The sequence below is a fragment of the Saimiri boliviensis genome, chromosome 11 (genome assembly GCF_048565385.1).
Source record: "Saimiri boliviensis isolate mSaiBol1 chromosome 11, mSaiBol1.pri, whole genome shotgun sequence".
Lineage (NCBI taxonomy): Eukaryota > Metazoa > Chordata > Mammalia > Primates > Cebidae > Saimiri > Saimiri boliviensis.
Genome location: NC_133459.1, coordinates 44486396 through 44503198, shown reverse-complemented (window position 1 = coordinate 44503198; position 16803 = coordinate 44486396). Strand labels below are relative to the sequence as shown.

General features: G+C 43.8%; 2 protein-coding genes across 2 annotated transcripts in view; one reads left to right on the top strand and one right to left on the bottom strand.

The window, feature by feature from the left end:
• Window positions 1-4146: 4146 nt before the first annotated feature.
• TMEM69 (transmembrane protein 69) lies at window positions 4147-10052 on the bottom strand. Its single transcript, XM_039473949.2, has 3 exons — window positions 9950-10052; window positions 7142-7278; window positions 4147-5132 (listed from the first exon to the last, which is right to left on the bottom strand). The coding sequence occupies exons 2-3, from the start codon at window positions 7178-7180 to the stop codon at window positions 4425-4427; spliced, it is 747 nt and encodes a 248-aa protein (XP_039329883.1). The 5' UTR covers window positions 7181-7278; window positions 9950-10052; the 3' UTR covers window positions 4147-4424.
• Window positions 10053-11616: 1564 nt separating this feature from the next.
• GPBP1L1 (GC-rich promoter binding protein 1 like 1) overlaps window positions 11617-16803 on the top strand; it is a 68215-nt gene continuing 63028 nt past the window's right edge. Inside the window, exon 1 of the mRNA XM_010347418.3 lies at window positions 11617-11809. The gene's annotated coding sequence lies outside the window, so the exon portion shown is untranslated. The remainder of the gene's footprint in view (window positions 11810-16803) is intronic.

Genomic DNA, 16803 nt, shown 5'->3' with positions numbered 1-16803 from the left:
GACTTTTAACTGGTAAGCTTCTCAATGATCAGAATGAGGTCTAGTTCTATGGTATTGTATTAGTTTGCTCGTGTTGCTGTTAACCAAACACCACACAAATTTTAACAAAAACTTAACATCTCACAGTGCTTGAGGCTAGAAATATGAATGAAATCAAGGTATTGGTAGAGTAAGTTCCTTCTGAGGGCTGTGAGGATAGTATCTATTTCTTTTTTTTTTTTGAGACAGAGTGTCGCTCTTGTTACCCAGGCTGGAGTGCAATGGCACGATCTCGGCTCACCGCAACCTCCGCCTCCTGGGTTCAAGCAATTCTCCTGCCTCAGCCTCCTGAGTAGCTGGGACTACAGGCACGCGCCACCGTGCCCAGCTAATTTTTCGTATTTTTAGTAGAGACGGGGTTTCACCACGTTGACCAGGATGGTCTCGATCTCTCGACCTCGTGATCCACCCGCCTTGGCCTCTCAAAGAGCTGGGATTACAGGCTTGAGCCACCGCGCCCGGCCGGTGATAGGATCTATTTCATGCCTTTCTCATTAGCCTGTAGATGGCCATCTTCATGTTCACATGACAATTATCTCTGTATGTGTCTGTCCCCAAATTTTCCCTTTTTCTAAGAACACAGGTCAAATTGAATTGGAGACCACCCTTATCACTTTATATTAACATTATTATCCCTGTAAAGGCCCTATCTATAAATAAGCTCACATTCTGAGGTACTCTGGGTTAGGGCTTCATCACACAATTCAACTCATTACAGGTGTGTAAGATAAACAAGTTGGGCTGGGTGTGGTGGCTCATGCCTGTAATCCCAGCACTTTGGGAGGCTGAGACAGGTGGATCACCTGAGGCCAGGAGTAGAGACCAGCCTGGCCAACATGGTGAAACCCCGTCTTTACTAAAAATACAAAAATTAGCTGGGCATGGTGGCAGGTACCTACAGTCCCAGCTACTCCAGAGACTGAGGCAGGAGAATCACTTGAACCCAGGAGGCAGTGGTTATAGTGAGTCAAGATGGTGCCATTGCACTGCAGCCTGGATGACAGTGAGAGTGTCTCAAAAAAAAAAAAAAAAAAAAAAAAGGTAAACAAGTTACTACTGTAAAGTCTAATAAATCTCTTCACAATAAGAATCACTAGAGTGGAAATCATATGCATATAATTTACTTATGAAATTTGAGTTATCGGCTGGGTGCGGTGGCTCAAGCCTGTAATCCCAGCACTTTGGGAGGCCGAGGCAGGTGGATCACGAGGTCAAGAGATCGAGACCATCCTGGTCAACATGGTGAAACCCCGTCTCTACTAAAAATACAAAAAATTAGCTGGGCATGGTGGCACATGCCTGTAATCCCAGCTACGCAGGAGGCTGAGGCAGGAGAATTGCCTGAACCCAGGAGGCGGAGGTTGCGGTGAGCCGAGATTGCGCCATTGCACTCCAGCCTGGGTAACAAGAGCGAAACTCTGTCTCAAAAAAAAAAAAAAAAAAAAGAAATTTGAGTTATCTGGCCAGGTGCAGTGGCTCATGCCTGTGATCCCAGCCCTTTGGGATGCCAAGGCGGGCGGATCACCTGAGGTCAGGAGTTCAACACCTGCTAGTGCAGAGAAGGCGCGTGCACACACACACACACACACACACACACACACACACAAAAAGGAGTCCAAGACCAGCCTGACCAACATGATGAAACCCCACCTTTACTAAAAATACAAAAATTTTAGCCGGGCATGGTGGTACATGCCTGTAATCCCACTACACTGTAGCCTGGGCAACAGAGCAAGACTCTACCTCAAATGAATGAATGAACGAATGAATGAATGAACAAAATCGTTTTTTAAAAAAGAAATTTGAGTTATCTAATATTTGAATGTTATGTAAAAAAAACACATTACAGGCCGGGCACGGTGGTTCATGCCTATAATCCCAGCACTTTGGGAGGCTGAGGTGGGCGGATCACCTGAGGTCGGGAGTTCAAGACCAGTCTGACCAACATGGAGAAACCCTATCTACTAAAAATACAAAATTAGCTGGGCATGGTGGCACATGCCTGTAATGCCAGCTACACAGGAGGCTTAGGCAGAATTGCTTGAACCCAGGAGGCAGAGGTTGCAGTGAGCTGAGATGGCACCACTGAACTCCAGCCTGGAAAACTAGAGTGAAACTCCATCTCAAAAAAAATTCCAGATCTATATTCTGTACACTATTTTAAATGTTTTTCCTTTCTGGTGAGACTAGAAATTTCAGAAAACAGGCCAGGCGCGGTGGATCAAGCCTGTAATCCCAGCACTTTGGGAGGCCGAGGCGGGTGGATCACGAGGTCAAGAGATCGAGACCATCCTGGTCAACATGGTGAAACCCCGTCTCTACTAAAAATACAAAAAATTAGCTGGGCATGGTGGCGCGTGCCTGTAATCCCAGCTACTCAGGAGGCTGAGGCAGGAGAATTGCCTGAACCCAGGAGGTGGAGGTTGCCGTGAGCTGAGATCGCGCCATTGCACTCCAGCCTGGGTAACGAGAGCGAAACTCCGTCTCAAAAAAAAAAAAAAAAAAATACAAAAAACATTAGCTGGGCATGGTGGTGCATGCCTGTAATCCCAGCTACTCAGGAGGCTGAGGCAGGAGAACTGCCTGAACCCAGAAGGCAGAGGTTGCGGTGAGCCAAGATCAGGCCATTGCACTCCAGCCTGGGTAACAAGGGTGAAACTCCGTCTCAAAAAAAAAAAAAAAAATTTCAGAAAACTAGGTTTTCTTTTTTCTTAATTTTTTCTCCACCTTAAGTAGGGTGATTAGAGACTAGGTTTTCAAGTGAAAATCTAAGGTGTTGCTTTTAAGAAAGCTTCTCCACTGGGTGCAGTGGCTCACACCTGTAATCCCAACACTTTGGGAGCCTAGGCGGGAGGATCGCTTGAGCTCAGGAGTTCGAGACCAGCCTGGGCAACATAGGGATACCCTGTCTCTATAAAAAATTTAAAAATTAGCCGGACGCGGTGGCTCGAGCCTGTAATCCCAGCACTTTGGGAGGCCGAGGCGGGTGGATCACAAGGTCAAGAGATCGAGACCATCCTGGTCAACATGGTGAAACCCCGTCTCTACTAAAAATACAAAAAATTAGCTGGGCATGGTGGCACGTGCCTGTAATCCCAGCTACTCAGGAGGCTGAGGCAGGAGAATTGCCTGAACCCAGGAGGCGGAGGTTGCGGTGAGCCGAGATCGTGCCATTGCACTCCAGCCTGGGTAACAAGAGCGAAACTCCGTCTCAAAAAAAAAAAAAAAATTTAAAAATTAGTCAGGAGGCTGATGTGGGAGAATTGCTTGAGCCCAGGAGGTTGAAGCTGCAGTGAGTGAGTCATTATCACACCACTACATTGAAGCCTGGGTGACAGAGTGAGACTCTGTCTTTAAAACAAAACAAAAAACAAGAAAACAAAAAGACATGAAAGCTAAAAGCATCTCTGTGATTTAAAAGCTGTAGATCTAGACCAGCCTGTCCAACACAGTGAAATGCTGCCTCTACTGAACATACACATGAAAAAATTAGCCAGACATGATAGCACGTACCTGTAATCCCAGCTACTCTAGAGAGGCTGAGGCAGGAGAATCACTTGAACCTGGGAGGCAGAGGTTACAATGAGCCGAGATTGTGCCACTGCACTCCAGCCTGGGCAACAGAATGAAACTCCATCTCAAAAAATGATGTAGAACTAGATAGGCCTGCTCATTAGAATATCAAGATGGCTCCAGCTTGCCTTTTCTTTTTTAATTTATATATACTAGGACTTTTTAGATAGTTTCTGTTGAAAATAATCATTTTGACCAGCTATGTGTTTGGTGGTAAGGGATAAATTATATCTATACCATGCCAAATATCCTAATAAAAACTGGAAAACATGTTCAGCTTACCTTTGAACGTGGCTTTCCCTCATGATACTGCTCCCTATTGACTCTAGAGTTACAGATCCTTTTAGCGCATATAATTTGGTTATACCATGTGAAATAAGTTTGGACATGGATTTCCCAGGGATAACTCCTGTGAAAACTAGGAGTTTTCAATGGAACTACCTTTTATTTCCAGACACTCAGATATGAGGTTTTCTACTTGAAGTGGGAGAATATGTGCATTCTTCTCAATGATCACAAGACTCTAACAAAGGGGATTTTTAATCTTTTAATTTTCAGGAGAGCTAAAACATTCAAATGTTTAACTATGATAACTATATTATTCATAAAATGACCGAAAACTAGTTTACTATGAAATGAAAGCATTTGACAGGGATTTTCAAGCTCTTGCTCAAGTAATTACTATGAAATAACAACTTCTAGAAATGAAGAACAATCTGTGAAGAGTAAATTACCATTGGTGTGGGAAAAAAGAGCCAAACAGAAGCAGAAAAAGGTGTAACCAGCATACTAATGTTATCTACAGTGTATTTTTATATTTGACCAGGTTTCTTATGTTCTTTTTCGGAAAAAGCATCTTTAACTATTAAAGTGATTATCAGTGAAAAAGTGGCCACTAAAGTGACTACTAACCTCAGGGCTTTGAACCAGTTGGGATAATGTGGTAAGAGAAAAACTTCAAGGTGTAATGCTATCCCCAGACCCATTATTATTGTGACTATGGCTTCTGCTTCACTGAGTTTTTCAAAAAAAATGAAGGCAAACCATGAAAACCAAAGAGGAGTTGTACTGTTAGCCAAATTAAGGACATTTGGTTTGGCTGGACTACCTTCTGGTAGAGCAAAACCCCATCTGATCCCACCCAAGAAAGATAGGAAAGTGACTCCATAAGCGATCTGAGTAAAAGCTAATATGGGAATATAAGTTTTTGTCATCAGCATGACCAGTGGTGGAGCAACGAAGGGGATTAGTCCTGCCACAGTTATATATAATGCTGGCTTTGGGCTCTCAGGCAGATAAGAGATGGTGCTTGGTGGCCTGGATGGAAGTGTTGCTTTCTGCTTCTTTTTAAAGCTGCAGGGGGATGTATGATAGCACTGTGTCTTGCTCATATACACTGGAAATGAAGAAGAAAGCCAAGGCCTTGGAAACAGGGAAAAGTTCTGCTGGAGAGACATCTTGAGAGAAAGTGTATCTGTTCTGCTGGCTCTTAGTCCCACTGGGAAAGAGTACTTCAGCATCTGCAAAGAAAATAGAGCCAGAAGACAAAATTTAAAAAATATATATTCTGTTTTCACAATACTAAGACATACCTGAAAAAAAGAAACATATATATATATATATATATATATATATCAGATTTTAGTCAATCCCAATATGAAAGATCATTTGGAAGGAGCAAACAAAAAAGATCTGCTTTCCATTAGCACATCAAACTGCAGAGAAAGGATGAACTGACTCTAAAGTGATGTTATTGCTTGTAAGAGTATTAAATGGCTATACAATGTATAAAAAGAAATCACTGAACACAAACCATGATATATTTAAACTTACCACTTAATTTTATTCTATGAGAGAAATACCTAAAAGAGGAGCCAGCAAACATTAGATCTTCAGAATCTGGCCGTCTGTCCTTTTGTTTTTCTTTTCTTTTGTGGAGAATGGGGTCTTGCTATATCGCCCAGGCAGATCTTGAACTCCTGGGCTCAAGTTATCTTCCTGCCCCTGCCTCCCTAAGAGCTGGGATTACAGGTGTGAGCCACAGCGCCTGGGGCAGAATCTGGCTTTCTAAACTGCCTCTTCTATTTATTACTAGCAAAAGAAGCAGCACTAATTACTGTGGGAATAGTGTTTTTATATGGAGAAAATAAATCTGCCTTCCAACTTAGCTTTATAAACACCATATACTTTTTATAGTTCCACACCTTTGTATATGCTCTGCCTAGAATTCTAGCTCTTACTCCTTTTCTATCTAGGAAACTTACCTCAACAATCAACATTCAACTTAAAGCTTTCCTTAACCCTTCTACAGTTTGATTTAATGCTCCTATAGTAAGTACCCTATGCACACTTCTATCATAATTATTCTCACAGTAAATTAAAATTATGTGTTTACTTGTTTCTGTCTCAGTAGACTTGAGAGCCAGGACCATATTTTTTTCCATGCTTTAAAATCCCCAGTGCCTTTCATTGTACATGGGCAAAGTAATAACCTTTTCTGCTGATTCTGTGCTTTAGTGAGCAGATGCCAGACTTCAACTAAAAAGTGTTGGATTAAAGAAAAAATTGAAGTTATTTAAGATTCTTGGTGATTACTCAAACATACTAGGAATGGTTCCATCTTGAAACCATTTCACATTTCCATATTTACTGCTTTTTCTTCAGTTACCTGTATGGCTCATTCCCCTATTTCTGATCCCCTGCCATTTATAAGTGCAATCCTACATCCTGACACTCCCTATGCCCCTTCCCTGCTTTAAAGTTCTCCACAGCAGGTAAGTGATATGCTATTATTATTATTTTGTTTTTTTTGAGACTGAGTCTCACTCTATCACCCAGCCTGGAGTGCAGTGGCATGATCTCTGCTCACTGTAACCTCTGCCTCCCAGGTTCAAGTGATTCTTGTGCCTCAGCCTCCTGAGTCGCTGGGATTACAGGCATCTGCCACCATGCCCAGCTAATTTTTGTATTTTTCAGTAGAGATAGGGTTTCACCATGTTGGCCAGGCAGGTATTGAACTCCTGACCTCAAGTGATCTGCCTGCCTCAACCTCCCAAAGTGCTGGGATTTGGGATTAGAGCTTTAAGTCACAGCACCTGACAAATTTTTTTTTTTTTTGAAACAGGGTTTTGCTGTGTTGCCCAGGCTGGAGTGGCATGATCTCAGCTGACTGCAGCCTCAACCTCCTGGGCTCAAGTGATCCTCCTACCTCAGCCTCCAGGGTAGCTGGGACTATAGGCATGTGACTCCATGCCCAGCTAATTTTTTGTATAGCTGGGGTTTTTCCATGTGCCCAGGCTGGACTTGAACTCCTTGGGCTCAAGTGATCCACCCACCTTGGCTTGCCAAAGTGCTGGGACTACAGGAGTGAGCCACTGCACCTAGCCTGATATATTAAATATTTTACTTACTTGTATTTTACCTAACTCTTCCCTCCATCACCTAAATAAACAATGATATTTTACTGCAATTGCCCTAGCCCAAGCAATATTTGGTAAATAGTGCTCAAATATTTGCTGAATAAACCAACCTTTGAAGATGTTTGAGAAAACCGGATGAAGCGAAGCATACTAGCCCCTATTGAAAGTCTTGTTCAGGAAGATGCCGGGCAGTTCTGGTTAACGTGTTGTTACAGCTCAGTGGAGGCTCTGACTCAGAGGCATTTTTCTGTGTATGAAACAAGACATCACTTAATTTTCCTCATTTTATACATTAATTTTTAAACAGTAGTAATTCATAAATATAACAATTTCCTTTGAAAAGAATCATTAATGTTTTCAAACTATCAGTAACACAGTATGGAAATAGATTCTTTTAATACCTGAACTGTTCTTTTGGCTTTGGCTGTCTGACGTAACAGAAAGAGTAATGCATACAGGGATTTTACAGATACCTCCACCACTTCCTAGCTGTGTGACACTGGGTAAATTGCCTGAGTACCAGTTTTCTCATCTTTAAAATGAAAGGTCTTCTAAATGGCATTTTTGTGAGATTTAAAAAAACAACTGGAAGGTCATAGCTTCTGTTTCCTTTTTTCCTCCTTAGTTATTTACTTTGGTGCTTAAGAGTTCACAATTCAAAATAATGATAGTACCAACCAATATAACTTAGTTTTTTGAGTTTTTTTTTTTTTTTTTTTTTTTTTTTAAGACAGACTTGCTCTGTCACCCAGGCTGGAGTGCAATGGCACAATCTTGGCTCACTGCATCCTCTGCCTCCTACGTTCAAGTGATTCCCATACTTTAGCCTCCCAAGCTGATTTTTGTATTTTTAGTAGAGATGGGGTTTCACTATGTTGGCCAGGCTGGTCTTGAACTCCTGACCTCAGGTGATCCACCTGCCTTGGCTTCCCAAAGTGTTGGGATTACAGGCATGAGCCACCATGCCCCGCAAGCATTTTATTAACTTGGTACGGAGAAAGAGAATAGCCTGTTGGAATACAGACTCTGGAATCAAACTTGGTTGGAATTCTGGCTCCACTACTTATTAGCTGTGTGTCTTTGAACAAATTATTTAATCTTGTTATGGTGCAGTTCATTCACCTTTGAAATAAAGGTACTAACTACTTCATAGGGTTGATGTAAATTTTTTTTTTTTTTTTTTTTTTTTTTGGAGACAGCGTGTTGCTCTGTTGCCCAGTATGGAGTGCAGTGGCATGATCTCTGCTCTCTGCAGCCCCAACCTCCTGGGCTGGAGGGATCTTACCACCTCAGCTCCCTAAGTAGCTGGGACTATAGGCCATGCCACCATGCCCAGCTAACTTTTGTATTTTTTGTATGGAAGGGGTTTTGCCATATTGCCCAGGCTGGTCTCAAACTCCGGAGCTCAAGCGATCTGCCTGTCTGACCTCCTAAAGTGCTGGGATTACAGGTGTGTGCCACCACACTTAGTCTGATGTAACATTTAATAAGTTAATTCATGTAAATAGCTGAGAACTGCCCCTGGCACAAAATAAGCACCTTACAGAGGAGACACTGATTAGTAAGTAACCAGTAAAAACAGTTGAATGAGAATATGAATCTAGATCTGACAATTCCATTTTTTTTTTTTTTAAAAGACAGCCTTGCTCTGTCACCCAGGCTAGAGTGCAGTGGCCCCATCTTGGATCACTGCAACCTCTGCCTCCCAGATTCAAGCAATTCTCCTGCCTCAGCCTCCCAAATAGCTGAGATTATAGGCACTCGCCACCGTGTCTGGCTAATTTTTGTATTTTTAGTAGAGATGTGGTTTCACCATCTCGGCCAGGCTGGTCTCTAACTCCTGACCTAGTGATCCACCCTCCTCGGCCTCCCAAAGTGCTGGGATTAAAGGCATGAGCCACCATACCCGGCCGACAATTCCATTCTTAGCCAGGAGAATGAGATGTCTGAAAAATCTATAGTTGCTGTTTAATTTTAAAAAATAGATTGGGGCGGCGCAGTGGCTCACTCCTGTAATCCCAAGACTTTGGGAGGCTGAGGCAGGCCTAGGAGGTCTAGGAGTTCAAGACCAGCTGGCCAACATAGTGAAACCCCATCTCTACTAAAGATACAAAAAATTTGTTTCCTATGATCCATGTTAGAGGAAGTAAAAAACAAAAAAAAGATACAGAATATTAGCAGGGCATGGTGGCGGGTGCCTGTAATCGCAGCTACTTGGGAGGCTGACAAAGGAGAATCACTTGAACCTGAGAGCAGCGGTTGCAATGAGCCAAGATCGAGCCACTGCACTCCAGCCCAGGCGACAGTGCGAGACTCCGTCTAAAAAAAAAAAAAAGAAAAGAAAAAAAAATTGAACTAATTTATTGATCGCAGATCCACATATCTTAGGGTTGGGTCAAGAAACCCTGTATACCAGTGAATGTCTTCATTCTAAAGGAACAGGTAAGTTAGATCACACCCACACCCACGCACCTAAGCCCCAGACCAAAATGCCCGCAGAGTGTACCCATCACTTTTGTCAAAATCACTTTCTTCGTAAGACTTTCCAGACCACTCCATTTAAAATCTCAACCATCCCCCACCTTTGGAAACTTCCTATCGTCTGTGGCACAAGCTTTCCAACTAATGGGTATTAAAAAGTGATAACCTAAAGTCCAGCGACAGCAGGTGATGCGGGGATTAAGTACTGAGACTCAAAGGTTAATCCTCCTAATTTGGATGAAAAAGCTCAATATTCCCATTGCCCTAATAGGAAGACTGCAACTGCCAACTTCAAAAAGACCTCTGAGAAAGGGGGGAGGAGTTTAGACGCCAGTGTCTTCGGGAAACCTTGCCCTACAGTGCCTGCGTCTACAATTTACTACCAACCCTTGGTGCCTCCCATCCCACCCTGTATCTGTGGCGGCTTTGAGACTTACCAGCGTTGCACAGAGAGATGGAAAACAGCCGCAAGAAAACAGCCCGCCTCTCCCTGGAAACACACTTCCGGCAAGTGGAATCAGAGAAAGCCCCCTACTTCCTGAGGACTCAAAAGAAAATAAGTCCGGGTAGGGCCTTGACCTATGCTAACTGGTTCCTACGCCCGGCTTTCTGTTTGGGGACCATTCTTAATTTCTAGTTGAAGCCAGATGTTGAACAAGGTACCTGAACCGTTCTTGACTTTCTGTTTCATGGCTCCCAGGCAGCAGAATCTGCCCACAGAGTTCGAGAAGGTAGAGTGCAAGTACTGAAACAATCTCAGAATGATGGTGGTGAAGGAAGGTAAGAGACGGGATTTTAGGCCCAGAGTGACCTGGCCAAATTGCTTGTTATCTGTGGAATTTATTTTTTACTTTGCAATACAGGGTTTTAAGACCTATGGGGCCCATGTCACTCCGCATTACGGACCTTTACTATTAGTTAGAGGGAGAAAAAGCCCAATTATTACATTTATTTTCTTTGCTAGGAGCTAGAAACTTCGTTAAGGATTAAATAGCACAAGAGCAGGATTTCTACTTTCATGAAAGGTGTGGTGATAAGAGCCCTGGGCTTGCGGGTGGTGCGGAAAGTCACATCATTTCTCCTGCCGCCCTCGGCTTTATTTCTCCGCTATGTGACCTTGGGTAAGTCCCTTCTCTTATCTGGACTTGTTTCACAGGAAATGGCACTAGGCAATCTGAGTGTCCTTCCGTGTGTATGGATAAAGCTGAAGACATGTAATAGGAGATCTCAGGGGCCCACGCCGGCCAGCCCCTCCATTCCTCCGGATTCTAGGTAGTGTAGCTTCCTGGTTGCCACCCATCACATGGTTTAGCGTTCCGTGCCGGATGGAGCCACAGCAGTCTTCGTTAATAGCGCTTTTAGTAAAGCTAGGCCTTCAGTTTTAGTGCCTTCTCTGTCATGGCAGCGCCGCCCCTTCCAGTAGTGCGATACCCAATGACATTTAAGGTAGAAGAAACGGCACTGTCACTGGCGCAGACTCTAGCCAAAAGCCCGCCCTCCGCTGGGGCGGGGCATGACGCTTGCGCTCCCAAGGAACTACTACTCCCAGTGGGTAGCGCGGCTGACCCAGTCGCGCAGCCTCCGGAGCCAGGCCGTGTGGGCTGCTGGGGGCTGGAGTCTCAACGACATGCACACGTGAAGGAAGGAGCGGAAGGTGGGAAAGGGCTGAAAAACACACGTTCCTCCGAAACCGGTTTGCAAGTCCTTGTAGAGGTAGTTTCGGGATGCGTACCGGCCCACGGGAGGGCTGTGGGAAGGTGAAGAAAGAAGGGATACACATATACATACCCACCCACGCATTCATACGCGCTCAGGCCCTGAAAGTGGGCAGGGGGGTAAGAAGGGGCGTACTAAACTAGGCTTGTCCTTGCTTCAGGCGGCACGAGGAAAGGCAGAGGATTCAATTCTGTAGGGGGCGGAGGCGACCACGCGCCGCCTCGAGCGGCGAGGAAGGGAGCCAGGGGCAGGGCAGGGCATAACCGCCGTTCTGGAGGCCGAACGTTGGCAGCTTGGGGTGCGAGCGTCCGTCAGGCACTGTCGCCGGGCAGGTCCCGTGCGCATGCGCTCCTTCAGGTGGGCGTGTGAAGGCGGGGTCGGACGGGGGAGGGGAGGGCCGTGCTGCTCGTCGCTCCTCCTCCTCCACCCGCTCTGCCCCTCCTGGGCCTTGTGGGCCGGGCAGCCATTTTGGGAAGAGCTTTGTTATGGTTGCGGGCTAGCCGCCTCTGCCGGGTCGAGAAGCTGCGGACGCGTCCTTAGACGCCGCGTCTCGTCCCTGGCCGTAGCGCCAGCGCTGCCCGGTGAGTGGGAGTTGGGGACAACAGGGCAGTAGGAGATCTTGGAGTTGTTCCGGCGCGGGGCTCCGCCCGGTGCCTAACCAACCGGCTGTTAAAACTAGGTGAAAGAAGCTCTCACACAGGTGGTTGGTTTTAGGTCCTACCCGAGAGGGGCGAGCGGAGCCCACGGGTCAAGTGGTTCGAACGGGACACTCCCTCCACCGCAGTGCTTGGAGCTTTGCACGCGAGCGTTGCCGGGGCTCCGCGTAAGCGCTGCTACTTTAACTTTGGTCGTCGGGTCAGAACGCTCACCTGCGGCTTTTTGGCTCCTCTCCAGGCGATCCGGCTTGGTGCTGGTTGAGGGACTTGGTTTACGGGTTTTTTTCTTTCCCTCTTGAAATGAGAGCTAAGAGCTTTTGTTTGCCTTCATAGAAAAACCTAAGGAGGAAAAAGTTTAAGTCAAATGTGGGATATTTGAGGGGAAAAAAGTTTTAACCCCCAGCGTTCCGGTTCTCCGTGGTAGCGAGGTGTTTTCGTTTAGATTGAGTCTATCCAATATCTGCCAACCCCCTTCCCTTGCGGAGGTTGCGGGGGAACCTGGTCGATCCTGAAATGTTTCAAGAGTGTTATTTTTTTCTCGTCTTAAATCTGCTTCTCCTCAACCCGAGAAATTCAAAAGAAAGTCTGAATCTAAAATGGCTGTAGCTTGGGGAAGTGCCCTGCCCTTTGATTACTTAAATACAGTAACGTTTTAAAATTTTAGTCGTTTCCCCTATGGGGACATTAATTGAATCTTTTGATCTTTTGGCTTTTTACAATTGGTGTCTCATCTTTAACTCTCTTGCTAGGTGAAAACAAAGGTGAGACTCACAAAGTTGACTTACTCCAAAAGTTTACATAAGAATGGGTGCGGTGCAGTGCTGTGTGTGTGTAATAGTTGCTTATAGTTTTCAGATTGTGCTGTGGTGTCAATTGTATCTGCCAACTTTGTGCTCTGAGGGTGGCTTGTCATATTTGTTGAAATACTTTTAACGTTGATACTCATTGCTTACCAGGAAAATACAGAGTTAATAATAGTGGTTCGTGTTTTAGTTTAGTAACAAGTCATGTTCCTGTGTAAACCCTATCCCAAAGTAAAGTGATTGGTAGTCACTCCTCAGTAGACTTGTATTTGTAATTTGGTAGACTGCTGATCTTTTCTAAGGTCTTTTATATCCAATATTTGAAAGGAAATTAGGGTGTTATTTAGTTTGAGATATTTACTAGAATAGTGTTAAGACGAAGTGAAACATACTTTAGGTGTGGAGAGCCTGATTGTTGTGCCCTTTTAAACAAAAGGCTGTCTTTTGTTTGTTTGTTTTTTTAACAGTAGATCCAGAAGTTTAAACCAAAAGTCATATATTAGAAACCAAAACCAGTAAATTTCAGTATTTGGAAAGGTGTTGGAGTTTCAGCCTGTAGTCTATTTTTAAGAGATAAAAGAGTGAAATGTTAATTATGAATGAGAACTTTGAAATTAATGGTCAAATAAACTGTCATCTTTCCTAGGGAGTCCATTTTCAATGTGCCTTTTGACGTTTTTTCAAATACAAAAGTTTGTTTTTGTTAATTCCCCTATAATTTTTTTTGTTAAATTATTTCGGTGGTTTTACAGGAAAAACATTTAAAGTTTTTAATAGAAATTACAAGTTAATTGCTTCGTGTTTTGTCACTGTTAACTATTAAATTGAAGTGAGAGGTGTTTTTTTTTGGGTACTCAACGGTTTGTACATTTGTTAAATGTAAACATTCTTTCAATTGATTTTGGAAGGTGTGTGTTTTCAGAACTCTTAATTTGTGGTGTGGGGGGAACTCTTGAGAGGCCTCCTTATTTTGAGCAAATTCAATTTACTAGATGGCTCATCAGTGGCTGTTTAAAAGCTTAACTGAGGAGGATGCAATCAATCATTTATTTATGTTTAGAATGATAAGAAATCTGGTTCACAGTTCTGCTTATAATTCATTTTTAATGCTGAGTTAAAGGTAAAACACAATCATACTTAAGAAAATTGCATATCTCTATTTTATAACTGATGTGCCAAGGACTGACTGTTGTTTAAGGTACTTTATATTTGTCATTTAACTTTTTTTGGAGGAGGTTATGGAGGGTACAGAGTTTCTCTCGTTTCCCAGGCTGGAGTGCAGTGGCGCGATCTTGGCTCACTGCAACCTCCACCTCCTGGGTTCAAGTGATTGTCCTGTTTCAGCCTCCCCAGTAGCTGGGATTACAGGAGCGTGCCATCATGCCCTCCTAATTTTTGTGTTTTTAATAGAGACGGGTTTTCACTACATTGTCCAGGCCGGTCTCTAACTCCTGACTTTAGGTGATCCGCCTGCCTCAGTCTCCCAAAGTACTGGGATTGCAGGCATGAGCCACCAGCCTGTGGTTTACTTTTCTAAGTATACTTGTTGGTTTGTTTTGTTTTGTTTTGATATGGTGTCTCTCTCTGTCACTCAGATTGGAGTGCAGTGGCAAGATCTTGGCTCACTGCAGCCTGAACTTCTCAGGCTCAAACTATCAAGGTTTTGGTCACCTCAGCCTCCCTAGTAGCTGGGACCACAGATGCATGCAACTGCACTGGGCTGATTTTTTTTTTATTTGTATTTTGTTAGAGAGGAGGTTTCGCCATATTGCCTAAGCTGGTCTCGAACTCGGGTGCTCAAGTGATCTGCTGGCTTTGACCTCCCAAAGTGTTGGGATTAACAGGCCTGAGCCACGGCACCAGGCTTAAGTAGATACTGTTTTGTAGCCCATTTTATAGTTGAAGAAAAGTAGTCCAGAGATTCATTCAGCTAGTAGGTAAACAGCCTGTATTTAAATTTAGGCAATCTTAAGTCCTTGTGTTTAACTGTACGGTCACTGCCTTTAAACATGAAAGTAAGACTGTTGGTCTAAAAGATGAGAGGCACACAAAATTTTAAAGGATTACAACCAAAAAAAGTATTTAATGGGAAAGACAAATTTTGGTGTATTTATGATTTTTCAGATAGATGAGGGGAAAAATCTAGGTGGAAGAGAAATGACATACTACCTCATAAGTGGCTGTAGTTGTTGTTGTCTGGAATTAAATATGTGATTCTGCTGTAGAGACCTAGTTAATTGCCCAAATTACTTTTTTTTTTTTTGGTGACAGAGTCTTGCTCTGTCACCAGGTGCCAGGCTGGAGTGCAGTGGTGGGATCTCACTGCAACCTCTGCCTCCTGGGTTCAAGCAGTTCTCCTGCCTCAGCCTCCCAAGTAGCTGGGACTACAGGCATGTGCTGCCACACCCAGCTAATTTTTTCTTTTTATTCTTTTTGTTTGTTTGTTTGTTTGTTTTGAGACGGAGTTTCGCTCCTGTTACCCAGGCTGGAGTGCAATGGTGCGATCTTGGCTCACCGCAACCTCCACCTCCTGGGTTCAGGCAATTCTGCCTCGCCTCCCAAGTAGCTGGGACTACAGGCACGCGCCACCATGCCCAGCTAATTTTTTTTTTTTTTTTTTTGTATTTTTAGTAGAGACGGGGTTTCACCATGTTGACCAGGATTGTCTCGATCTCTTGACCCTGTGATCCCCCCGCCTTGGCCTCCCGAAGTGCTGGGATTACAGGCGTAAGCCACCGCGCCCGGCCCAGCTACTTTTTGTATTTTTATTAGAGACAGGGTTTCGCCATGTTGTCCAGGATAATCTTGATCTCTTGACCTCGTGATCCACCAGCCTCGGCCTCCCAAAGTGCTGGGATTACAGGCTTGAGCCACTGTGCTTGGCCCCCAAGTTACTTCTAAATTAGACTCAGTGTTTCCTATTTCCCACTGCAGTCTGCCCCAAACAGCCTACAATCAAACTTGAAAAATAGTTCAGTAAGAGGAACTGAACTTTTGTCCACAGGTATACCTTAAGTGAGGTAGGTATATTTCTTTTTTGTTTGTTTTTTCAATATTTGCAGCTGAGATATATTTTTAATGTTGTGTAAATTGAATTGTTTTTTTCTTTTTTTAGACGGAGTCTTGCTCTGTCACCAGGCTGGAGTGCAGTGGTGCAATCTTGGCTCACTGCAACCTCCTCCTCCCGGATCCAAGCAATTCTCCTGCCTCAGCCTCCTGAGTAGCTGAGACTACAGGCTTGCGCCACCATGCCCAGCTGATTTTTGTATTTTTTTTTTAGTAGAGATGGCATTTCACCATGTTGGCCAGGATGGTCTCGATCTCTTGACCTCGTGATCTGCCCGCCTCAGCCTCCCAAAGTGCTGGGATTACAAGTGTGAGCCATCGGGCCCAGCCGTAAATTGAATTTTTATTGGTGACTTCAAACATGCTAGGCAAACATTTAAAAGAGCTTATTATTTTTCTTTACTAAGGCAAATAATTAGTCTTTAATTGATCTATTAGCTGATCATTTTTCAAATAAAATAGCTCAATCATTTTTTTAAGAAACACTGTCCCTGTTGAGGTTAATAGGGAAAAAGAAAAACACTGAAGGATTACTGTCCCAGTTTCAGTGTACTAGGCACTGGGAGTATCTAGATGACCATAAAACATTCCTGCCCCTAAAGAATTTTATGGTTTAACAAGTATAAACGTTATGGAAGATAACAAAAAATCATTAAGGGAGTTGATTTTAACAAACTCATTACGTCCACCTTCCTTTTCTAAGATAAAACCACTTGCCTTTTGTTAACCAGACTTCAGGCTAGAGAATCACTAGAGGAACAAAATTTTAGTACCCTTTGCTGACTCTGTTTGTGTGGAGTAAGTTTTTTCCTACAGAAAAATCTCACTTGTTTAAGTTTGGCTATCCTTTATTTTTTATTTTATTTATTTATTTTTAAGACGGGGTTTGACCATGTTGGTCAGGCTGGTCTTGAACTCCCGACCTCAGGTGATCCACCCGCCTTGGCCTCCAAAGGGCTTGGATTACAGGCGTGAGCCACCATGCCTGGCCTAGCTATACTTTAAATTGAGCTTGCAAAGCCTGCTTCTACTTAAGTTTAAAAGTTTGGT

Excerpts from the sequence above, each read along its gene's own strand:
- TMEM69 (XM_039473949.2), bottom strand. The coding sequence starts at position 7,180 with ATGCTTCGCTTCATCCGGTTTTCTCAAACATCTTCAAAG. Across the intron at positions 5,133-7,141 it reads TTTCTCAAACATCTTCAAAG|ATGCTGAAGTACTCTTTCCC; the intron begins GTTGGTTTATTC and ends TTTTCTTTGCAG.